This window comes from Argiope bruennichi, chromosome 6 (assembly GCF_947563725.1).
Source record: "Argiope bruennichi chromosome 6, qqArgBrue1.1, whole genome shotgun sequence".
In the NCBI taxonomy this organism is placed as follows: domain Eukaryota; kingdom Metazoa; phylum Arthropoda; class Arachnida; order Araneae; family Araneidae; genus Argiope; species Argiope bruennichi.
In genome coordinates this window covers 54,210,642-54,237,805 of record NC_079156.1, presented here as the reverse complement: position 1 = coordinate 54,237,805, position 27,164 = coordinate 54,210,642, and the positions used below count along the sequence as shown (strand labels likewise).

At 28.4% G+C, this 27,164-nt stretch overlaps 1 protein-coding gene across 1 annotated transcript in view; it reads left to right on the top strand.

Moving 5' to 3' along the window:
- LOC129971558 (heat shock factor protein-like) overlaps positions 1-13,171 on the top strand; it is an 89,883-nt gene extending 76,712 nt beyond the window's left edge. The window contains exons 7-10 of the mRNA XM_056085437.1: positions 4,408-4,842; positions 7,444-7,537; positions 8,541-8,594; positions 10,221-13,171. Coding sequence (XP_055941412.1) covers positions 4,408-4,842; positions 7,444-7,537; positions 8,541-8,594; positions 10,221-10,253 — 616 coding nt within the window. The 3' untranslated portion in view covers positions 10,254-13,171. The remainder of the gene's footprint in view (positions 1-4,407; positions 4,843-7,443; positions 7,538-8,540; positions 8,595-10,220) is intronic.
- Positions 13,172-27,164: the final 13,993 nt, after the last annotated feature.

Below are 27,164 nucleotides of genomic sequence, written 5' to 3'. Positions count from 1 at the left end.
AATCTACATATTTCACTTTGGTTGAAAATAATGAAATGGAAATACATGAAAATAAGACTGATTGCACAATATCATATTCCAATTGTATATTTTGCTATTACTTATGGAACTCATATTTATCACCAAGCTGATAAATCGATAACTTGAGACAAATAAATTGGTCAGCAGTCTTTTCATATGAAGTAAGATGAAAATGCTACCTTAATATAATTTCATTGAATCTCATATTAAATGTTGGTGTTTTTTACTTTGTAAAATAAATTATAAGTCATTGACTTGAATGAAGTATGTTAATGAGAAGAAAAAGAAACATATAGCTGTTCTGAACTATGGATTGTTTTGCTGTATTGAAAACAACTTCCATTTTTGAATATCATGTTGTTTCTACATAGCTATCCATATCTCGCAACAATGATCCTATCAGTTTGAAATATCAAAAGTTTACATATTGAATTTTTTAGTCTGTTTTTGGAATAATTTGAATATTAATAACAAATTTAAAATATTTTTAAGAATGATTATGATGAAAATTAAATAAAATGCAAGAGATGGAGAATACCTTTAGATCATTGAATTTCATGTCTTTTAAGATTGAATGAGTTCAGAAGAATTGGAATTGGAGAAAAAAAATTTTTATCAATGCACAGTTTTAAAGTAGAAGGGGGGGGGGGCATAAATTGCTTTTCCTCCTGAAAAATGTGAAGAAACTGAACATTTCTTCTAAGCCACTTGAGCTTTTGCTTCATTGTATGTTTATTTTATTTTGAGTGAGTATAACAAGATATGCAATCAATTTGAAAAAAAAAAAAAGAATTTCAATTATTTAAGCTAATATAAATCAAATTTGGTATATTCCTGATATTTTGGAGAAATCTAAGTAAAAAAATTTTCATATTACTACTAGAGATAAATTTGCATGGAAAAATTGATTTGAAGCTGCAAAAATATGTTAATGAAAATTGCTTTAATTTTGAAATACATTCTGATTGTACATTTTTCATTATGGAGATTCACAGGCTTATTCGTAACATTTAGTGGGGTGTCAATGTGTTGTAAATACGAATATGCATGAAGTTTAATAAAACATGAAAGAAAATCTTCTTTTATTAGGGGAATATGAGAAAACTGTTTTACCATTATATAATATGTTGGATAATACACGATAATAACCTATAACAACAGTGCCCATATTGTAACGACTTTCAGCTCTGTAAAAATTGTGTAGATGTCTCATATAATATTGTAAATAAACAAAGTTTGATGCAATCTGGTTTTTATTCTGATTCAAAGGAGCTGCTGCTAATTCAACTCAGTAACTTTAAAGAAAAATTTTTAAAATTAATTTTTTAATATTTACATGGTTTAATATTACGATGAACAAAATTTTCTTTAACTTTGCAATTTACAGCTAAGTCTGTGGTTTTTTTTAAAAATTGAGCGTTTCTCTCTCTTTGTAGATTAAGAATCAAGGCATACTGTTGTTACTGTTCATAATTGAATCATTAGGGAATTTATCTTTGGTACTGCATATGAATTAATAAAGTAATGAGAGATTTTTTCTGTAGATGTAAAATATTTTAATAATCAATTTTAATCATTCTTTAAAATTCTTTTTAATTTTTCCTAAATATTCATAGTGTCCATTATATCAGTAGAAAACTAAGTAGTTGATTTTAAATACATCACTTTTACACAATGTGTTAAAAAAAATCAAATACAGATAATATAAACTAAAATAATTCATTAAAGTTATGTTAATTTTCATGGCATAAAGTGTCATTAATTATTATGCACCCAAAAATTAACTATCTCAAGTGAGTGTACAAAAAAAACTATGTATAATACATCTCTTTAATCGGTTTCAAATAAATCGAGAAACATCACATTGACTATGTATTTATTTTGTTTTCATAATGGTTTTAAGAAGTAAATATTTTAAGGTGGCAGCTTCTGTTAACTGTGTTGTGAGTGCGAGTGAGTGATAAAAAGAGAGAGTTATATGAGTGTGTGAATGTAGGTTTGATATCACATAGAGTGTCTACAAAGGGATGTGGTTTTTCTCTCATTTGGAAAACCAACAATTATTGTATTTGCGTCTCTTTGATGTTTTCAAACTATGTAAAATTTTAAATAAAGGAACTTTTTTTGTCTTGTGTTACATTAATTTGTGTGCATTAAAATTATTTGTAACTTTATGAGCTCTTCATTATTATTTTTTCAAGCTAAGTACTTTTATTCCTCCTTATGTTTATATCCACTTTTTTGAGACTATAAGTTGGAAATGAAAGCGCCGAAGTTAAGTTATGACTTAATGTCATCCACTATTTGTGTCAATTACCCTTATTTTGGGTTAGCAGCTTGTTTTGTGTACTATTCATATGTTATCATTGACTATATGGTGATGGCACCCATTTTCCATCTCTGTGTGCTAAAATTCTTATGGAAAAAAATCTCCAAAAATAAAATATTGTCTTTATTGATTGCGCTTTCTTTTCAATTCTTATCTGTATCCTTGGTGATGTTTTATTAAACTTCGCATTATTCTTGGACATTGAAAGATTCCAATCTTCTCATGGTAATGTATGTAGCATTTTATTTTTAAAAAAATATGTACAGATGCTATTTTACCTCTTTTTTTTTTGTTGTTGTTGTTGTGTTATGCAATGAAATTTTTCCTGCATTTTCCTATTATCCAAAAATCAAAGAAGAAAGCAGACATATTTATTCTTGTTAGGGTCTTTGAGATGCGTTCGCCTGATTCTTCTCTAACCCTCTCTCTTGGACAGATGCCTTTAATTAGAATTTCTTTGGATAGCAGGTGTGATCTATGTTCAGAAGTCATCATGGGTAAGACTTAAATGTTAAATGTGTTTTGTCTCCCGTTTTACAGTGGTTCTCAAAAAGCCATCTAGAGCTCATAACCTTACTAAAATACCATTCGGAGGTGTTTTGACAACTGCACTGATGTCTTGCTTTAGAATAATTACCATTTCATTAACAGAAAATAAATGACTTTTCAAATCTAAAATTCTTTATAATCTCAAAATAAAATAAAGCTATAATTTCAACCTGCTCTTCCTCCAGTTTTAAAAGCTGCACTAACTTGGTCATAAGAACTCAACTTTAGATTGGACAAATGTGGGTTTAAAACTTGGTTTTGCTAAATAACTGTCATGAATATTGATATGCTACATACTAAGTTGGTTGTCTCCCTGGTGTGATTTGGAGAGATTAGTCCCTACTCAAATCTCATTCTCATTTCCTGACCACTGTTCAAAACAGTGATCAAACAGTTCATCCTAAAGCAGCTTTTTTTTAATTGATAGAAATACACTTTAAAATAAGCTAAAGCTCCTTCAGTTTTAAATGTTGATTGTTTTTCCTGACACTCTAAGAGAGATCATTTCTGTTTTTGTCATTTGTTGAACTTGTGCATCAAGAACGTTTTGGTCTCTGTTGCTGTCTATCAATTTCCTTCAGGACGAATTGATGAACATTTTCATTGCAGATACTGTTTTGATGTTTTCTCCAATTGCCACATTATCTCCTGATGAATTATTCTCCTGTATCATCTTAACTTTCATATAAGTTCTGAGCACAATAAAGGATATATAGTTGCATCATGAGTTTAAAGAAATTGCTGTAACTTTAAATAATTCTTGTAATTAGTTAGATTGGTTAATTTACTAATAATGTATTTTTCAACCAAAACTTTAGAAAATATATGCAGTTGGGCTTTTAGTATCTAGAATAGTTTCAGACATTTATTTTAAAATATTTTTCACCAGAATAAATATTAAAGTAACATTTTCCCTTCAAATAAAATACTTTTTAACATTTTTGTGATTTTTATGGGAAATAAGACTGTGCCATATCTATAATTATCTGTAATTAAATAAACTAGTGTCGTTTTGTGATTTGAGAACATTTTTGTTATTTCAAATAAATGTCATCCAAAATATGTATGAAATGGTAATTATTCTAAAGTCGGCACTAGTAAATGAAAAGTATTTTTTACTTAACAAAATTGTGAGTATAATTAATTTTTTTTATTATTTCTTTTTGTATGAGTTTTATTTTTTGTCAAATGCAGTGTGATTGAGAAGCATGTGTGGTATGATTGAAAGTTGTGCTTGTATGGTGAGTTAAAGAATATGGTTAAAAAACAAAAATAAAGAGAGATTAAAATTTTTATTCTCTCCTTAACAAGATTCTTTAATTGTTAAGTCTGCAGAATAATACTTAAGCATCAAATCATTATTACTTTATTATATTTATTCACTCTTTCAAAAATTTGAGAACTACTGTTCCCAAACTTTTGCTTGATTTTATTTTTGTTCATTTCACAAAAAAACGATTATCTTTAATTTTCTTTTTGTGTTCTTTTTTTTATTTGCATTCGTGTAGGCGCAGTCGAAGCAATTCTTACAGTCCACCAATGGAAATGAAGCATTCTCCACCATCTGCTTCAGCTTCATCCATGAGACGCAGCTCACCACCTGCAATGTCAAGCTATGCATCAACTTCAGCTTCGAGTAGTAGCCTTTCCCCAACGATTATCATTGATGAAGCCACTTCAGATGTTCCTCTTCCCGAAAACATCATGAGGAGCCCTTTTGCCCCCAAAATCGAAGAGGTTTGCTCAGAAAGTGGTCTCTACAGCATGAATTCCATGATGAACGATAAAGTTCCACCCGTCATTAACGAAGAAACAATTTCCATCTTATCGGAGAGTACATCGCCCCTTATGAATGGAAGTCCATCACCCCTTATGAATGGAAGTCCATCAATGAACAATGGGAACAAATATATTCCCAGTCCATCCTTTGCCTCTCACTTGCAGTAAGTATTTAGCTATTTCTATGTGTTTTAATGTACCCAGAATATGGTACATAGTATACTCCCAAATATCCGGCCTAATGTGGCAGACGGGCAGACCGGATAGCAAAAAACCCAGATAGGCCGGAGTTCTCTGAGCTCATTTTCTTTGCTCACCAATACCTAAAGACAAAGTTTTAATACCAAAACTCACTGTTATAATACATATTTTCTTACTGAATACTAAACACACCATTTATCTTAAGCCACCTAGAATGTGAACGCTTCCGCGACCCTGTGAATCATAGAAGTAGTTGCCAGTAACGTATCGACTTAAAATAAAAGGCTCTGTATTGGTAGAAGGAGATAGCCGTAGGTAGGAGGAGATTCGCCGGGCGGGTGCTCCATAATCCCAAATCTCGTTTATATACTGCACTGCACGTTTCAAGAATTTCTTTGAGAAAAAACAAGTTAAAGGATATCCACTATTCACATTTTAACAAATTCTGTAAGGCCTGACTTAATTGCTGGAAACTTAACGTAATTCGTAGGCCTAATTCTTAAGAAAATTGAATCAAACTGATTTCATTTTTTACTGATAAAGGATTACACAGATATGAAAAGGTAACCCTTAGATAAGAGTCAAAACTTGCAGTTTTTAGTTTTTGAAAAAGTCCTTAATAGATGACTGCTTCTGCCTTTTTGCCCACTTCCAACGCCTTGCCTTCCTTATTTAATTACGATAAAAGAAAACTAGGCCGGATAGTTCGGAAGCCGGATAATCGCGAACTGGATACTCGGGAGTGTACTGCATTTAAAAAGGCCATAGCCATAATATATAGTTGAGGTTCTTTATTTGGATTTCATTTAATAATATATGGTTTAAAAACTAGTCTTGGGTTTTAATTAATTAGGGAACTGTGTTTCAGATTGAAAAAATTTTAATTTTCAAAATAAATAAGCTAGTATTTTTTTAACAATGAAGTTTTCAAATGGAAAACATCCGATCGAACGAAAACCATACAACGAATTCTAATAAACAACTAACATAAAAGAAAAATTGACAAAATGAGTTGTTACATTAATTACAATGGAAATAGTTCCAGCGTAGATGTCAGCTGCTTGCTTTCGTAACATCCATGCATTTCAATCTAAAATGTTTTTTATTGTATTAAAAATATGCTTTAATAAAGCATTACTGCTTTGTCCTTGAATATTAATAGAATTGATTATGGTTTGTCTTTTAAAAGCGTCTGATAAAAATAATCAGTACAAAAATAGTACTACTTTTGCAATTTGCTTAGTTAACAAATTAGAATACTTCTGCAATCGAGTTGGTTTTGAACGGTTAAGCTTTCATTAAGGCTAACTATTTTTCAACTCTATAAAATTTGTTTGAGGAGAAAAATTAGCATCACAATTTATGTAGCTAGAATATTGAAAGGGAATAAGATTTGTTTCTGATGAAAATAGTGTACCTTTTTTTTTTTTTTTTTTTTCTCTCTCTACGGCTTTTAAATATCATTTTCTTGATTTATTGAATTGCGGTTGAAATTTATTTGAAAATTGAACGTAAAATAAAAACATTCATTTTCAAAGAATTCTTCACGAAATGTGAGTCATGAGCCTTTTGCTTAAGATGATATTAGGTTTCTTCTAAGTTAAAGTCTATTGAAAAGTAAATCATCATAATTATCATTAATAACCGACTTGGGCGTCCGTTTTTAAAAAATATCTTTTCTAATAATAAAAATAAATATGTGTATGTACTCAACAGACCAAAGCATTTGATCTAGATTTATAAAAAATATATATTTTTGAAAGTGAAAATATGCACCTTGGAACCTTTATTATTTTTATTTTATTTTATTTAGTTGAAATGTTGAAAATTAAGCGGATTATTGGCGTTTTGCCCTGAACAACTTCCGATGATATTATAGTATAAAGGTTATTTTCAGAACATCTTTAAATTCATAAAGTTATCTTTTCCTATAATATTGTTTTTTCTGTATAAATTTTCTTTTCTGTTTTTAATGTTTTTTTTAAAAAACATTTTATAACAGTGTACTTCATTGTGCAGAAATGAAATTCAAATAATTTTCATAGTTGGTACTGATTTTTCATTCAGGATTTTTCCCCCCTTCTTTTTCTTCTATTGATTATCGAGAAATGAAAAATTGGCTCATTTTTCCGTACTGAATAGATTTCAGATTTCAATTACGCTCATTTTAAACATTGCGATTTTCTCTTAAGATATAACTGGATGTTTTAAAGATATAAACAGAAATTTGGAGAAATGCATAGGAAAATGAATAGAGCGCATAAGGCTTCTAAAATTGTGTGAGTTAAATGCTCCAAAATTTGAATAAAGGCAGTTTGCTGATAAAACTATTAAGACCAAATGGCACAAAGTATTTGAATGAAATTTTTAGCCATCGATCCCGGCGAATGTACTGATTGCTGGAGGCAGGCCATTATAAATAAAAGAGCTTCTGGTGTTTTATTTTATGTGAAAGTAAAAGTTTACAGATTGATATATTTTCTTGCAATAATTGGTAAAATGACACTTGAACGGATATGCACCTTATTGTTTACTCACTAATTTTATCTTTTTTTTTAATATAGGAATGTAAAAAGTGATATGCCAGAAATTAACTGGATGATGAATCAACCAGCGCCTTCATATGCACCAGAACAGACTATTGAAAGCTGGCTTGGGGTAAGGATTAAAATTCTTTCTGTATTATGATTTCATGATTATAATTTAGATAATTGAATTTTGATTTATCTGTGAATACCTAATTATGGAGAATATGGAATAGCCGACAAAAATACTTAATAGTAAGATTTCTTGTAATAGATTATTACTCTCGTTGGCCTTATTTTGATTGAATCTATGATTGATTTCAGTTAATTTCCTGACCCCTAAATAGATTATTTATTTCTTTATTTGATTTAAAATTTCATTACACTTAGTGTTATATAATCTTATATAATAGTAAATCATTATTGTCTGAATATGTGATTGCATGTACAATAAAAATTTTTAATTAATTTGTATTATGTAAAATTTTAATAAAATAAATATAAAGATTAAGCAGTGGCAGTGGCTCCCTGAAAAGGGACCTGGAGTGAAGGGAAAGCCACAAGCAGATCTATTGAAAAATATTATCAAATGAATCAGTCTGTTAAAAATACAAAATCTATGATATATAAAATACCATGACTACAATTTTGTTTACATTTAGTCACTAAAATCATAATTAAATTATTTATTTATTTATAATAGAATATAAATAATTTTTGTCATTCATTATGCTGAATTTCATTTGAAAGTTCCTATTAAGTAATAATGTTACAATTATTTGAACTTTATATCTTTATAATTTATAATAAGACTCATTTGTAAGTAAGAAAATCTTTAATTTTAGTTAATATTTTAAGAATGTTTTCAATAGTATACAAATTAAATAAATCAATACATGTGTATTTTCATTGCATTGCTAAAATAAATCCATAATAATGTTAAATTAAAATTCTGATTAAATATAAAATTAAATTGAACAAATTAAAAGATATCGTAATATAAATTGTCTTAATTCTTTAAAATGCATAAATCCTCCACTAATATTAAGCCTATACCATATGATATTCCTTTTTAAAAAATTATTATTGAAATATAAAAATATATATTGAATTTATTTGTTCTTTTCTCTTTTCAGCAATTTATGAAACCAGACACTGCAACTCCTTCTTGTAGCATGTCTCAGCCACAGGTATGTTCTATAAAATATCCTTGATTTAAAAAAAAAAAAAAAAAACATAACTATTAAACTTTCCAAGTTTCATGGAAAATTCAAATGATATGTTTACAACCTTATTTATCTATTTACATTTTTTTCTAAATAATTTTGTTATAATTGAACTTTTGTTATTGTATTTTACAATCCCTCAGTTTATTTATTCGTTGTTGTTTTTTAAATATCAATGCATAATAAATTAAAAAATTTCAATTTTCATATTTGAACATTTTTTTTTTTTTTTTTTTTGTCATTTTGTTTTCTTTATCTGTATAGTTAGTCATAATTTAAAATGGCTATGCAGTGCTTCATTATATTGAATTGAAAGAAGAGTATATTTCATTATATTATATAGAAAGAGTAAATGATATCCGAGACATATTATTTTTTTCTTTCTGCCATCATTAGTGGCTTTGAAAGATTAATTCTCAATATAGTACATACTATTATATGATTATACTATTTTTTCACCCTTTTATCATATTTTATTTTAAAAAGTGCTGTAGATGCACTAATGCTCTCCATGTTAATAAGAATGATAACTTGACTGTCTAAACTCCTCTTTCTCTTTGGTGATTAATATAGTTTGAATATGGCCCAAATAATATTTAAAAACCGATACATTTGAAAAGCAAATAATTTTAGGTGCCACATTCAGTATTTCATATCATAAAGATGTAATCAAACTAAATGTTGTTTAGTTTCTCTGAATTCTTTCTATGGCTGTAACATGTCTTGAAATACAAGTAAATTCATTCTTCATTTTTTTTTTTTTTTTTTTTTTTTTTTTAGTTTATGACAACATTCAGCATATTACCAGTTAGTTATTTTTCTGTGCTCGCAGTCCCAAAAAAGTACTTAAATTTTTTTTATATCCTTGTAAAATGGGCAAAATGTACATCCATTTTTTTGGGGGGGAAGGGGAGGGGGGAACTAATTTGTTACTTGAGATCTGGATTGAGATGTAAGCACCCAGCAATAGTTTGTATGAAATTTGCATCTAATAATAGGCCATCTAGTGGCTAACAGTATTGCTTATTTTGGGATCTAGAAATCAACTTTGAATTGTAAACATTAGCTTTATTAAATACATGATGATTATACTAGATGTCCTTAGTGCACTTCACTTAACCCTCTGACTGTGTAATTTTTAAAAATCACTATTTAGATGTGATGTTAGCAAATAAGTTCAAATGTTTTTCAAGCAAAGTGAACTGATACTATATGTTACATGATAATTACATTATATAATAAAAATCTTTAATCATAAAAATAAACACTCTAAACTGTGAAAAATATGGGATGCCGTAGAAAATGGACTGTGGAAATCGCATGATAAGCAACTGGAGGGTTAAGCATCTAGAAGCAATAAAAAGAAAAAAATAATGGCACATTTGAATATTCTATTTGAAAATATTTTATCTCTGAAATATGTAATTTTATGGTCCTTGAAATTTTCTATAAAAGATTCTTTTAAGAATCTTCTATTCCAAAAATCCTAGAATTTTTGTTTTCAATAAGAGTGGGAACCCTGTTTATATATATAATTTACTATTTTCAATTTTCATTTATTTTAATTATATTATTTTTTTTTTCCTGTAGGGACCACCAGTTGGAAATGTGAGTTTTGTATAATGCCATTCAGCAATGCGTAGAGTGGAGTTTTGCCAGTAAATGGTACCTGAATGCCCCAATGAACTAAATGTATGATATGGACTAACTAAAATGGCTCTGGGTTTTGTTTGACTTTTTTTGTCTGTAAAAGAGATGGTTGTAGATTGTATTTCACACTGTGCATAGGATATTGTAGTAGTGTTTAAAATACTATAGTTTAGTTATTTTTTCACAATGTGGAAGACATTAATCAGATAATTGAAACTTTCTTACTATTGTTAATTTTGCTACAATATGCTTTATCGAATCATTTAAAATTTCTTAAATTCTTGATTTGAAAACCACTTTGGATCATCTATATGAATAGATTGTCAATGAAATACAAAATTGTAATTTTTTTTAATGAAAAGAGCTTAGCTGTATTTCTAAGGGTGGGTTAGGTTATGTGTTCTGTGTGATCATTGGGATGGCTACATATTTGAAAGTAGTTCACCTCTTTGAGTCATGTTCATTATGCTGAATATTAGTATTTCTGTAAGGTAGTGGAGTTCTTATGGAAATATATTTTCATCTGTATCAGATGATGAATATTTTTTTTTTTTTGTCCACTTGATTTATGTGTATTTACATAATTTCCAACATCAAAAAATTTTAAATTTAACATCACAGGAAATTTAGCATCTATCCTGTTTCAGAACATCAAGACAGACTTTCATTTAACTTATGTGCAAAATGCAAATAAATTGTTGCCATCTATATAATTGAATAGGATAATATATTTTCCTTTTATATGATGTAGTGTTATTTAAATTTTGTTGAATTAGGGCTCTGGTTTAGAAGGGCTCTTTCATTTTTAAATAACTAGGCTTTCACCAGATTAGCCCTTAATAACTAAATAGTGGTTAATAATTATTTTTGTTTAAATATTTTGCACATAGATTATTTGAATACTTGTTGTTCTATATGTTTGAAGATATTTGTAAATATATTCTATTTAGTGCTCAATTATACATTATTGTATTAGTCTCTTTTTTTATGTGTTTCTAAAATAATGACTTTGTGTTCTCTGTATTTCAAATGGAATTAATTGAATTTAATTACTGTAAAAATTCAAATCATTTCGAAGTGTGAATAATGTTAAAATATAAATATTTTTTTTAACTGAAAATAGGTACAATATATTTCAATTAATATTGTAAAGTATTTTGTGGGATAGACACCTTGTACAGTTACTAAGCACAATTTGTTTTTCTTTTAAATTATTTTTATTTTTGCAATATTTTTCAATTAATTTTATTTAAAATTTAATTTTTAGTAATTAATAGATGACAACTTGCCAATTTTCAGTTCCTATGAAGAAATTTAATTCTGTAAATTAATTCCTAGTTCCATTTGTATTATAGATCCTGCTGTTAGGTGATGGTATTCTCAAAATGTATGATGTTGATGTCCGTTTATAAATGAAATATCGAAACATTAATTAATTTATTAATGTTGGATATGATACATAATGTAAATAATGTCATTAATATCTGGGAGAAGGAATGTTTCTAAATACATTTTTTTTATATTGGCAAAAAAATTGTAATTAAATGTATTACATAATTAATTACATTATTGTGGCACATAGACAGAATTTATCCGTATGTTCTAAATTACTACATGCAAAGTTAATACTTCTGCCTTATTTATTCACTAATTATTTCTATTTGCTCATCAATTCATTCTCGTGTCTTTAAATTATATTATAATTATAACAGCCTATAAAATTAGGCTTATTTTCACACTTCTATTTTTCAGCAAATATTTGAATTTTAATGAGTAGACTGTCAATTATCTTGTCTGCTTTTTTTAAATGAAAAATAATTTATTATTCCATACTATTTCAAATTAATAAAAAAAGGAAGGGATAAGTAGCAAATATCTACCAATAATTTTCCAAAGTTTAGCAATTTTTGCTATTTTATCTTAGACTTTTGTTTTTTTATAATCATATTAACAATTTACTTCTATAATAATTATCAGTAATTGATAATTATTATAGAAGTCCTTTCCTATTATAGTATCTTAGACCTTTGTTTTTTTGTAATCATATTAACAATTTACTTCTATAATAATTATCAGTAATTGATAAAAGTAAATTTAGTTACTTTTTTGTAACAATTAATCTACATTTTATGTTAATATTTTGTTTATTTTATACATAACTAGGTATATGATTTTGTGTTCCCTGCAGTTGGTTATGTTTTACAAAATTACTCTTAAAGTGTGTACAGTATTTTTATTTTTGGATAACTTCTGAAATAAAATTTTTAAATTTTCAAATGCTATTGATATCACACCTTTAAAGTATTCAGTTGTAATAGAAGGTCAGAAATATAAATTAGGCAAGGATGATTTATAGAACTCTGACCTGTTCTTAAATGGATAAAAGACAGTCTATTGTAAATTTAATTAAAATATTGAACATTTTCTCCCAGTTAGATATAATGAAAATTAGTGTTTCTTTGTATGTTGCATGATTGTACCAGTTATACTTTTCATCATTTTTTTGATCTTGTATTTGAATTCTATTTTTGAAAAAATATGCCTATTTAAGCAAAACTTATCAATTATCTGAAGTAATTTTTCTGATGCATGTCGAGAATTTATTAAATAAGCATGTAAGATAGGTGAATTTAGTAAACTTGAAATGTTTATAGTTGGTGGAGCCATCTTTTATTTTTACTTGTAAACAGTTATATATACAGCGCAGGAAAAACTCAACATTATTTTTGTAACAATGTTGTACAAAATAAGTTATCACTGGAACTATGTGTCATAAAGTTTTATGTAATGCTCAATGTTAACTCATTTACGTACTTTTTTTTGTCCTGTATCAGGATAATTCATTATGTATTCGTTCTCAAATTTAAAAAATAAAGTGCCTTGGACTTCCAGTTTCTGCTTCTTTTCTTTTTCCTTTTAATATTTTTTTAAACATTTTGTTGATTGTTATAATGGTGTAAAGTAGGATTTGATTGGTTATTAATTATTTGTTTAAACATTTGATTGCTAAATGTTTAGAGCTTTGGGAGTTTTTAATTTTGCCATATGAAAAATCTTCATTTTTTTTAAAGATGAATAAGATTTATATAGTTATTATTCAAATTTCTTTTATATCTACTGAGTTTTTTAAAAAAAGGGAGAGTAATGCATACTTTAAATTTATCAGGTACGAAAAATTGGGCAATTCCAAAAACTGTTTTTATTTTTTGTAATCAAACACTGAAAGACGTGACTGTTATCTTTTTTCAAAAGTTTCTCAAAATTAGAATGAAATAAAAATCCAACAAAGGATTTAAAATGTATACATGCATGTACATACATATATTTATACAAACAATTTCACTGGTTTGGCAAGCAACATCATATTTTTTAATTTATTGAAAATTAATTTTTTTCATTTTGTTTAATTTTACAAACTTATCTTGTTTGGTTACTCATTATTAAAAATAAAACAATGTATAACTAAACTGTGTTTATTTTATTTTGTTAATGAAGCATGGTTATTAAAATACAATAAATTATCCTTTCACAAAAGAAAAAAAAAGTAGTGCTAGAAAGTTTTAACCATTATCACTCTTGAAAACAGCAATGAAAGTAATTGGATTTTGAAACTGCTTAGTTTATTGAATTTTGAATAAGGCACAAAAATCTATCATCAAACATTAAATTTGAAATGAATCCACTTGTCTGCACACTTTTCTCTCACCAATACCATCTTGTTTTCTAGTATATGAACTGATTGCAATCTCTGTTAACAATAAAAAATTATTTGTGGTGTATTGGCGTGGTGCGGTTATGTCAAATCTAGAGCTAATTAAATTTGGCACAGATATACTTAGGAGCGTGACAATGTACAGCAAAATTTTTTATTAACTAAAAATGAAGTAAAATTTGGAGTTTTTCTACCATTTCTCAAAAATATTGTAAGATAATACTCTTTCAAATATTTTTAAAAAAAATCTTCTTTTTTAATTATATTAATTTAGTTGTCCTATGATTTTTAACTGAATTTTAGCAATTTTTTTGGAATAATTATAATAGATTTCAATGTTGGAAAAAAAGTTTAAATGTTATCATTGTTTTATTAGATATTTGAATGTGTAATATTTTTATATTGTTGAACACCAAGGAAGAACTATTCTATTTAATTTTTAGTCAGTTTACCTAGTGGATTAGATAGTGAAATTGTATTGTTTCTAAAAACAACCTGCAGTTAAAATATGGATTACATGGAGAATGATGTTATGAAGAGCACTAGCATGATTGGATTCGATTCCAGTAAGAATGTTCATGTATGCAACAATAGAATAAGTATAAGGCTATTAAAATAACATGGCTTTAATGTCTATCAGAATTTGAGACTTGAAAAAAAAATTGTTAGGCGAATTCTTAAACTATGTATAAGAGATTTAAATTAGACTATTGATAAAAAAATATTACCAGCTAACCAGTTAGTCACCAAAAACGTAACTACTAATTTAGTTTTTTTTGTTCCATGGTAATAAAAAAGGAACATAAAATTCTTCATTACTTTATATAAGAATGTTTGTCTGCTCACAGTGACAAATTCTTCATCTGAATGACTTTTTTTTTGTTGAAAAGAATCAAGGCTATCTTAAAACTATAATGCAACGAAAGCAAACTGATTGTCCTTGCCTTGAAACAGATTTAAAAAGGTCTGTTGACTTTAATAAAACAATGAAAACCTTTTCATAGAAAAAAAACGCAAATAATAGAATTAATGAATAAGTATTTAAGATAACTTTAAATTAAAGGAGGGGGGGATTTATGAGTATTATAATAGTGTACTTTCGTATTAAGAGTTTTACAGTTAAAAGAATTTTTTGTCTGTTTTATCTGTCATTAATATAAAGTATTAAGATTAAATTTAAAATTATAAATCAACTCTTTGAGAAGCTCGGCGTCGCAGAATTATGTACTTTGGCTTATGGCAGAAAAGCGCAAATTCGCTCTGGCAAATGGGACGACTTTATTTCGAATATGTCGTGAGCAGACTGAAATTAGTAGTTTTTCAATATTGCGTTTCATTAAAGAGGTAATTTCCTTTTTCTTCTTTCCAGTCAGATTATCAAATAAACAATTGCCTAGGGGACCCGAAATTTAGGCACTTTTTTTTCTCAATATTTTCTGAGTATATTAATTTTAAGCTTTCTTTTAATTTACAAAGGCTGTTCTTTCAAACTGATTCAGATTAAAATAATCATTTTATTGTTAGAACGTTATTCTAAAATTCTTCCTTACTTACTTGCCTTTTACAAGTTTAATATAATGTTGTTTAAATTCTAAGAAATTTATTAATTTATCATTTGGAAAATGTCCGATTTAATAATTAAATGGGATTTTGATTGTGTAGATGTTTTTAGGTAGGTTCCTATGGGAAGACTACCTATTTTAATGTTTCTCATATGAAGACTTCGAGAAAATTTTTGTTGTTCTTCATCTATCTTGATCTCTAGAACCCAAAGCCACTCTTCGTTCAAAAGTTATATATGCGTATAGCGTTTTACCCATGTTATCTTGTAAACAAGATAATTAGAGTAATTTGTTAGGATTTTTACCGGCGTAGAATATGTTATAAGAAGTGTAAAAATCTGATTATTTCGTACATAAGCATTTTTAGCTCAAAGGGGGTGGAAATGGTGGGGGGTGAAATTTTCATTTCGCCATAACTTTATTAATATTGAAGATAGAAAAATAAATTAAATTAGCTCCTCATTAAGACGAGCAACTTTTGTATTTAAATTTTTTCGATAATTGCAATATCTTAGAAGTTAAGAACTGAAAAGTGATTTTCAAATCGTAATTTTGACTGTTTCTAATATCAAAACAATTTATGTTGCCAGTTTTGGGAAGAAATGAAATAAAATTTCTGTTTTTCTTCTATTTCTGTAGTTAAAAATTGTTGAAATGCACTTGGAATACATATTAAAAGCTTGCTTGAATAAAACTGTTTAAATAAAAGTAAAGGAAAGAAAGATTCCTTGGAAACATTATGTAAAAAAGATCAACTTAAAAATTTTCAGAAGCTGCGTGTTTTTTAGTTCTTTTTATATTTTTGTAAAATGAAATTCGTTATTCCAGAATTTTTATTAACTTGATGATCCTTTGGCTTGATGTTTGTCGCATAACTGAGAGAGAACTGTATTAAAAAAAATATTATAATAATAAAAAACAACCACTATAGCTTTAACTGAAGTATGGGTCCTTTTATTAACCGATTAATAGCGATTAATCAGTATACATATATAACATCTAAAGCATCAAACCTATCAAATTTGGAACCAAGATAATAGATTGGATAAAACAACTACATAGATAAATAAAATTAGGTATGCTGTTTTTGGGACTAGAAACGTAGTTTTGTATCCAAATTTCGTTTCAAATGGTCGGTAAAAAGAAACCTAAAATAGGTATGTAAATTGCATGCTAATAGGCTCTTTAATAACTATGTTTTGCCAATAGCATACGGTTAATAATACACAAGTACCTTTATTGAAATATCCAAGAAAGATTTTGGGAGACCACTAGAACAGATCTTTCTTCAATCTATTACTAAACTTTATTAAAATTATTTTATTAGTAGATATTTAGTAATGTATATCCGATTTAATTAGTAATGTATATCCGATACTACTTTTCTCTCAACATTAGCAATGTCTAGAAGTTAAGAACTTAAAAAATTCAAGGAACTCCAACAACCCATTGCGCTTTGGGTTGTCCAATTTATAGGGCTGGAAATAGTGAAAAATGGGAGGCTCTGGAATTTTATATTTTTCCATACCTTCTTTAAGAATAAAGACGGAGAGGTTAAAACGAGCAACTTTTGTATTGAAACCATTTTCCTCAAACTCTAAAAAAAAAATAATAATAAGTTCTTAAAAATTACTAAGTGAAAGCAAGTTAAAGGAACATAAATAAAATGTTTTACCATTATATTCATTATTAATAGACTTTCTTGTCTAGAGAAAGTATAGTAATCGTCAAAAAATTCGAACACGAGATTTTGATGAATCTCCACTCATAGACCTCCTTGAGTTCGGATAACACATATTTGGAAAATGTCCCTCTATCTGTCTGACAGTGATAAAGCTAACTTAAAAACGCCTTAATCTAGATGGCTGAAATTTGGTATACGGTCTTTATACCAAATTTGTAAGTTGCTATTAAATTTTGAGGAAAATGCTGTCAAAATATATCTGTCCGGCTGTTCGAATATGGGTTAACGCAATAACTATAAAACGAAGGGAGCTAGGCCGGCTTCTTGTCATAGGAGTAGCGCGTCTTCGCCGTGATCTGAGCGTCGCGGGTTCGAGTCCCGGTTCGGGTACGGTTGTTCTGTGTTCTGTCTGTGAGGTGTGTGAATGCCCCCCACCCTGTAGAAAGTGGTTGTGCAAGCGAGTTTAGTGTAGTTATTTTAACGTCCCGTTGTAAAGCAACACTAAGGCTATTTTGGGACGAACCTCGTAATTTTGAACCGCGGTCAGATGACGAGGATGACACTTGAGCTCGCACCCCTCTCTGCAAGCGAATATGATACATAAAGTAGCTAAGTCGTATTTTTGGCCTTAGTTGGAGCAACTGAAAAAACAAGGGACGCTCACTCGGCTTAAATCGCTGACAGATAACTGACAATGAGCTTGTAAAGTGCCATAAGTCACAGCACAACAACAACGAAGGGAGTTAGATAGATAAAATTCGATGCACAGAACTAATATCTTGTATAGATATTTTTCAAATTTTTGTGCCAAATCCAGCAATGGATTGACCGTCCGTCGGTCTTCACTTTCAGAAATATATATACGTGATAACTCAAAGACACAATGACTTAAATATGTCAAATTTGGTATGAGATTTTGTGACTACAACTGTATTTCAGTATCAAATTTTTCTTTAGTTCTGTTGGGAAAAACGAGCTTAAAACACAAATTCGATTTTCGGATAGCATGCCAGGGATTAATCGCCAAAGGGTATACGATAGATTCAGTAAAAATACTAAATTCACGCCAAAACTTAATATTTCGTTAACTATTGTATTTTATAAAGCAATGACATGCAAAGTGCTCCTTTGGGATAACACCTTCATTAGAGAGTATACGAGAAAATTTTGAGAAGACCATTTACACTGTTTTTTTTTTTTTTTTTTTGTTTTTTTTTAAATCTAGAATGATATTCATTTAGAATGATTATTTTAAGGTATATAAAGCTTTTAATTCTGCATATAAAAGAAAAAAATTTTACAAAAATGTATTTTGTAAGAAATTTTTAAAAGCATTTTAATATAATAAATTTACTTAAAAATAAAAAATGTGTGATGATTTTATCCATGGCATTAGTCATGGCAAATTAGCAGGGAGTCAAAGAGTTAGATATCGCGGCTATTCCACGACATTTGATCACTTTATTGTCACAACTATGAAACTCTAGTCCAAACTGAAATTTTGATTCGAAATTAAATTTCAGCGTAAATAATTTCGAATACAATGGAATGATTGATGCAACTTACTTATTCGAAAGTAGATCACTTAAATATTGTTATGCGTCACAATAAACAAATGTTTGATCAGATACGTGTTTATCAGCATTTTTCGATAAGTAATCTTCACTACGTCTACATTTAACTGCAGATACACGCAAAGCAATAACAATCATATCGTTTACTTTTGCTTCTCAATTCCTTTTTCACACGTGCCGAGACGCTGTCGCAACAAATTGAGTCATGATTAGAATGACAAATTAAGCCTAATTGGTAGCGCAAGGAACAGCTGTCAGAATAAAATCATTTGCGGTGTTTTTTTTTCTGGTTTTTTTTTTTTTTTTTGTTTGTTTGTTTGTTTTTTCTGTTTTTTTCATATCGTAATCGTTTAAGCTTCCTGTTGTAATTTTTTCCCCGGAATCGCACAGCAAATTAGAATCATATCAAATGAACATGTTTCTGTGCTTATTTCTGTATTAACTTTTCCTACATTTATGACCAAGGTTGTTCGTGAAAAATTATTCGTTTTAAATTTACTTATGACTAGTCGCCTTTCGCGACAAGCTACGGAAATGATGGAGCTAGAATTTTCAATTAAAAATTTTATGTTACTTGCTTTTATTGATTTCCTCGGCAAGTCTTTTAAACTTTAAATTTTGATAAGAATGCAACACAATTATTTTAGAAACCTTACATTGTTCTGTCCATTGCGCAATGCATATTCTCAATTTTTCTCATCTCGTATAAAATTTAAACTTTAATTTGAAGCAGAAGTTATTCAGTTTACCAAAACAAAACCATTACCAGACCAAAAACCTTCTTGTGAAACTATTTTAAAATAGATGCTCTTTAAAAATTTTCGTCATTGGGTATTTGTGAAGTTAAATCTTAATTGTAAGTATAACAAAATTTCAAAAAGTCTATTAAAAGCATTCTTTTAAACAGAACTGCTCATTATAGAACAATAAACTGTATTTTCATACCTATATCATCAGCAATGAAAGAAAATTCTTGGGTAAATTTTTTGTAGCAACAATCAATTTTTTTTTTTTTTTTTTTTTTTTTACAACAGTGAAATTTATTTTTGCAAAATAGGCTTGAAAAGGTTTTTAAAAATAAATAAATAAATAAAAATCTCCTATCGCAAATTTTAAATTATCATGTGAGAACATTATTATTTTTTTAAGTTATTATTTGTCTTAATTAATTTAGTCATTAACCAGTTTAAACCGGTTTGAAACAATCACGAGATTTCTCTATCGGTCTCTCTCTCTCTCTCTCTGTATATATACATATACAAATTTTTTTAAACTTTCATTTTTAATTTTTCTAGCAGGCAAAGTTTTGGAGTTCGACCGATTTTGAGATGAAAAAACCCATCGTTTTTCTAAATAGCGACGCATGCGTAATCTGATAGTCTCGTGATTTTTCAAACCGGTTTAAAATGGTTAATGACTTAAATTAATTAAGACAATTCGTAAGAATTCAGAGAATGTATAACTTTAGTTGACGATAAATCGCCAAATGGGACAACCATCTGCATTATTTTCTAACAACCTTATTTTAATTAGTTGAAATTATCCTTGAACTAATAATCTTTATCGATTAAACAAACAATATTTTATCTTGTTTGGTTTATTTTTTTAAAAAGTTGCGCGAGTTAGGCAATAACATTGATTTCCAAGGGAAATACTACAACAGTAGACGATAGATAATTCAAAAGCTATACAGTGAAAGCCGACTCCAAAATAAAACTGCATAGCAGACGATAGATATTTCAAAAACTATACTGTAAAAGCCGACTCCAAAATATAAAAAGGAATAAATCGCCAATTAGTTGCATACGCATTTTGAGGCTTCAACAATTTGTTGCCTTCAAATCGCTTCAAAAACCTCAAGCCAAAACAACAACATGTTCTCACATGCTAAAAACTGTACTGCATTTAAATTAATATCATTGAAAAGATAAATTTTGAACTTAAAGATGATGTAAAACTCATTTTTGTGCTATAATATTCTCGGCAATTATATGAGAAATGTCAAAATTTCGCTTGTTTGTTTTATTTACTAAAATTCTAATCAAAATTTCAAAAAAAAAAAAAAATTGAGTTAATTTTTATATTTTTACCTTTCAAATTACATCAGTATTAAATTTAATATCTGTAAGTCTAACGGTCTGTCCTATAGAATATAACACATAAACTCTTTTATTGTAAGCTGACCCATAAAGGAGATCTTAAGTTGTACGAATTAATGATTAAAAAACACTTTTAATTAAATTTCTTTCATTTAAATCGGGAATTTGTTTTAGTTCAATTCAATAAGATCCAACAAATTAAATTACCAATTGTATTAAATCGCATTTCAACAAAAAGATTCAAATTTATAAAAGGATAAATATACCGTACCCCAAAAAATTATTGAAATTTAAGTCATTTTTGAAATACTTTTCGAATTAAACGTAAATATCTGAATTCTAATCAGAAGACACACTTATGTTACATGGATTGGAACTCCATAAAAAAAAACAATCTTTCTAGATTTTTCAATTTTTTTAATGTTTTATTTATTTGCTAAAATGGGTAAAATACTCAAACGTATCATGATAATCTAAAAGAGAAATATAATCTAACAGTATCTGTTTCAAAAATAATATTTTGAAACTTTTTCCAGCAAGAATACATTTCATAATAAGAATTTATTTTTCAACCACATACTCATAGCTGGATTATTAAACAAACAAAGTTGGCAATTATCTACAGGGACCGAGTCCTCGAAACTTATTTTTCTGGTATTATGAAAGGTATTTAATTTTGTGCTTTCATTTAATTATTATTGTAAATGCCGTGCAATTAAATTTATTCAAATTAGGATCAAGTATTGTTTCATTTAATTTTGGAGCATTATTCTTGTAATATTCCTAATAAATAAATCTTTGCATGTTTTATATTATGTTATTTTTAGAATTAAAAAAAAAATGTGAAGTCTATATCTTCTTTTTATTTTCATTTGTGATAAATCTTAAGAATTGTTCTAAATTTTTTCAATATAATGTTTTGATAAATACATATCTTATCGCTTAAATTCTAATAGGTTTACCAACATCACAATCTGTTTTAAAACTCGATCCATTCGGAGCAAAACCATAGCTTCGTTACCTTTGGTTTGATAATGACCTCACATTCTCTTTCATCGTCGACATTTATACCCTCATTAATGTTGGATCTTAAAAGGTTTTCTCTATAATAAAAAATTTAGAAAAAGTCTCGTTCTGTTTTTTTGTGCATACTATGACTGTCCGTTAAATTCAACGGATAGAGACACGAGTCAATAAATTTCAGACCACAGTCGTGCCTGAAGTCATTAAATATACTAAGTGGCCTCACATGATGCCATTTTATCTATCTGCTCCTTTCTACAGGTTTTATTCACGTGTTGCGGCAGGAGGAACAAAAAAAGAACGTGGAATGAAGCTATTAAAAAAGAATGAAAGAACGTGCAAGTTTGGATTTAAGAGGAAATACGAATGTTCATATTCTTCAAGTTTTGTTTTCAGATTGAAAATTACATCGCAAAAAAACAACTATCAGTAGGGCCGGCCATCTGGGGGATGCGGTGCATGCTACGCACTGGGGCCCCGCAAGTGAGAGGGCCCTGAAACATGATCAAGAACTAAAATAATATTCTGGACTGTAATAATGGAATTGAAAGAAGAGAATAAGGAATTTAACTGGAACAATCGATGGGTTTTGAAATATAGGAGTTTATAGATATATTAGTTTAGTGCATGTGTGCAACGTATTATAAACATAAAAAACATTTACTTCACCTACTAAGTGAAATTGCTAAGTTACTTTGATAATTCATACTATAAAATGTTTAATATTGCTAGATCTGATCATGTTCATGCTAAGGAAATATCCTTCTGGATGTCAAGACTCGGTTTTAAAAAAGAAAATTAGGAGAAAAGAAAAAAGGCTAATTAGCAAAAAAGAGGGAAAGCTAAATTTCAAAAAGTCATGAATATATCTTTTTCTTGTCTATGAAGTAATTCTGGCAATGAAATTGCTTAGAATTCAGAAGTTACAATTCAGGCTTCAATTGGCGAAGAAAGTTCTGCTCAAACTACACAATCTTGCAATGCAAGTGTAGAAACTGTGAAAATCTTTGACGAACCATATGTTTACACACATACGATTGCATAAGAAAATGACTACAAATGCATATAAGTGATACAGGCCACAGGTTTATGGCCAAGCATTATAACTGATTAGTTTAAAATATTTTGTGTTAGAAGCATACCTGTAAACAAAGGAGTTTTTCTTAAGAATGCTCATGGTAGATCATTTTCCATTACTTTTTACTTTAAAAAAATCCAAATGATGAAATGCAGCTTCGCAGCTGGTTGATTTATTTAAAAACAAGACTAGTTTTTTTTTTTTTTTTTTTTTTTTTTTGTACATTATTTTCCAGAGGAAATGAAAAATCTACACGATTTATAGATGTCTATAATAAAAAAAAATTAACTGTAATTCAAGATCTGAGCGTTCTATTTGTCACTTAATTCATTTATTGCTTGGAAAGAACTACTGAAGAGACTAAATTTATGTTCGACTATTGATAATACAAATCAAGTTGATATAAATAAGGAAACGGAATGACTTAAATTACTAATGCAAAAAATTGTAGATGTGACTTCATTTTTAGCATGTAATAATCTGCCACTTCCAGGAAACCATGAAATAATAGGAACGAATAATAATGGAAATTTTTTAAGTTTAATAGAATTATTAAGTAAATACGACTCTTTGCTTCTGGGTCATGTAAACAAAATTAAAAATTCCAAAAATAGAATTGTGTATGAATTAACATATGCATCACAAGAACAAATTATTACTGCGTTAGGAAAAGAAGTTCTTAACGAAATTAAAGACGATACAAAAGTCGCCAAATATTAGTATCCGAATGGATTCTACATCTGATATTTCCCATAAAAACAAACTTCAGTCTTTATTAGGTATGTAAATTTTGAAGAGAAAAGATTAAGTATAAATGAATCATTTATAGGGTTAATTGAAGTAACTGATGTGACTGGAGAAGGACTAACAAAAGTTGTATTGGAAATATTAAGCGGGCCTGATTTCGATATAATGGATTATAGTTGACAGGCATTCGACTTCGGTAGCAACATGAAACAGAAATATTATAATGTACAATCTAAAATAATTGCTTTAAACCCTCAAGCAATTTATGTGCCTTGCATATAACACTCTTTTAATTTATTGATTTCTGATGTCGCTTCCAACAGTATATATTGTAATTTTTTTTTTTTTTTTTTTTTTTTTTTTTTTTTTTGGATATTGCAACGTTTATATTGTTTATTTTCTGAAACTACAAAAAGATGGAAAATTCTACAAAAACATTTAAACGTTACTCTTAAACCATTATGTGACACTTGTTGGGAAGCCAAAATAGATTCGGTTAAATCAGTGTATATACAATTTGAAAATTTGTAATGCCCGACAAGAATTTACAGATACAAATAACAATAATACAACAGTATCCAAAGCAAAAAATCTATTAGATTTAATACAAGAAATTACATTCAATTTATGTTTAATAGTTATCTTTCACAATATTGTCCAAAATTAAAACTATCAATAAACCATTTCAAGTAAAAACGATTTTTCTCGACTAGTTTTTTAATTCAGTCAATAAAATTAAAGCTGATTTTTAGACGAAGCAAAAGCGATAGCACGTAATTTAAATCTTTCAGAACATTTTCCTAAAAAACGAATTCTAAAAAGAGAAAAATATTTCGAAACAGCAGAAGATCAAAATATAGAAAACACGGTTGCGAATTTAGATGTTATTTTTTAACTCTGTAACTGATATTGTTATTGTAGATAGAAGATATATTTAAAAGTATTTCAAATTAACTTTAACTTAATTCATTTCAAATTAACTTATTAAAAAACTTTAGAAAAACAGGAATTAGAACAATGTTCCAAAAACTTTGCAACGTTTTATAATAACGATGTAGATGAAAACCTAATCGAAATAATCTTTTGGCAATGGGATTTAATTTTGAATGAAAGAGGTGTAAATAACGTTCAACACGTATTGTAATATATACGAATTAACTAGCTATTACCCGTGACTTCGTTCGCGTGGAAATTTCGATGTATATGTATGAAAACTGACCTAGGCATCTTGCTCCTCAATCAATACCTAAGCTCCGTTAATGATTAGAGATGCATAATCCACAATTTTTTGAATAACAAATAATATTGCTATTGTTATTTTTAAATATGCGTTCCAAATATCTGTTATTTCAATCATATTATTAATTAAAAATTATTACTTAATATTAAATATAAAATTTATTAATTGTAATTAATACTTAATTTACTAATTTAATTAACGTGTGATTGAATTAATTTATCTCTTTCAGCTTACTTCTTAAATTTTATTTTTTTTCTCAAAACTATTTATTTAATTTATTTATTAGAGTGAACCATTTTCTGGAAAAGATGAGTTAAAAAAATATGTCATTTCTTTAAAATGTTTACTTTAGTCCTATATTCTACCAATAGATGGCGCCAGCAGTAAACAGAGTACATGTAATCAAAGTCAATCATGTCACGAGCAATAAAAAATGATCTGTATGGAATAGTGCATTATCAAATACGAATATCGGTGACTTCGCACTTTCCAGTGAAGCCTCGCACTTTCCGGTGAAATCACCGCTGCGATAAATTTCAGTGATATGCAATTCAATGATACGATACGATAATTGCAATAACCGGTCCGTTCACTTTTCATCCAATCACAGATTTCTTTCGAGAGCTTCCATTGGACAGATCGTATCGTCACCGCTCCGGCAAATTTCAGTGATATCGTATCGATTGTTAGTTTCTATCGTGATCCAAAACTTGTAATCGAAATATCATCAGTAAGATCGTATGAAGGATTTGAATCACACCCCTCTTTGAAAAGTATTGATCACTTGTATTTGTGACTTTTTGATATTGGTTACGTAATAACCGCTCTGAAAATATTCGTCATCCCTATTAATGATTAGGTCATTGTGAGTGCCATCCAGCCTATGCACGATATCTTCTGATAAAGCGTCTTTGTATTTATCCCACAGCTGGAGGGGGTTTGATAGTCCGCAAGTGCTCACTAAAATTGCAAACAGGTCATTGTGAGCAAAACCACAACGGCGCCCATCACCGCCTGGTTGCCGCGGATACCCTGCAGGCTGCGATTAAACGCCTCTAATGCATGTTTGTGTGACATTGTGCACTCATCCCATAATATTAAATTGCACTGCTGCAGAAGGACTCCCCGGTCACTGTTTTTGGTGATGTTGCATGTTGGGGTATCTTGGCTTTCAAGATTAAACGGCAATTTGAAAACGGAATGTGCCGTCCGGCCACCGTTGCAGCAATGCCCGAGGAAGCTGCAGCCAGAGCTATAATGGAGTGTTCAAAATAACATGAACAAAAAAAGATTTTACTTTAGTTTCAGCTTCTCTAGAAAGCAAAAATTCGTGTAAGAATTGAAATCCTAACGTTGCCAAACAGAAGAAAAAAGTTATAATTATTTAAAAAAAGTACTAAAAATATTTTTTTAGTTAGCATTTTGCAGACGATTTTAATTAAATAAAGAAATAGCGTGAAATATTAAATTTATCTATACTTATAATAAAGCTCAATGTGTGTGTTGGCGTTCTACAGGCCAGACCGTTCGCCCTACAGCTACCAAATTTGGCATACCTTGGAGGCCGGAAATGTGCACTTAGAAGCGATTTTTTTTTTTTGAGTTTTGAATTAGAATTTTAATTAATTAAAAATTAAGCGACATTTTGATGTTTTTCCGCTACCAAAAAATACTATCGCACAAAAATTATTTTTGCATCAATTTAAAGTCCAAAAAAAAATTATCTTTTTAATGATACTAATGTTTTTACCTATAAATTAAACTTCGGTTTTTAATGAATTTTTAAATTAATTTAACCATATTTTTCAACAATTTATTTCCCATAAAATAAAATTTTATCTGCACGAGCACGTTTCGCGAGCATGGGAAAAAAATTATTTTTTTATCAACGTGTTGCCATCACAATAGAAGAAGCTCACATTAAAAAAATAAATCAACTATTATTGCAAATTAAATATATAAAAATGTAATTTTCAGCACGTGTCTGTATGAAGTGGAAAAAAAAATTGAAATACGATATTCTAAAAAGTAAATGGGGAAAAATTTTTCTATGATCTTTTATAATATCCATATTATTAATTCAATGAAATAATTTAATTTAAAGCAAACACGGGTTAATACATATATAGGATAATCACTCTGATCAGCTAATTTGGGGCCTACTA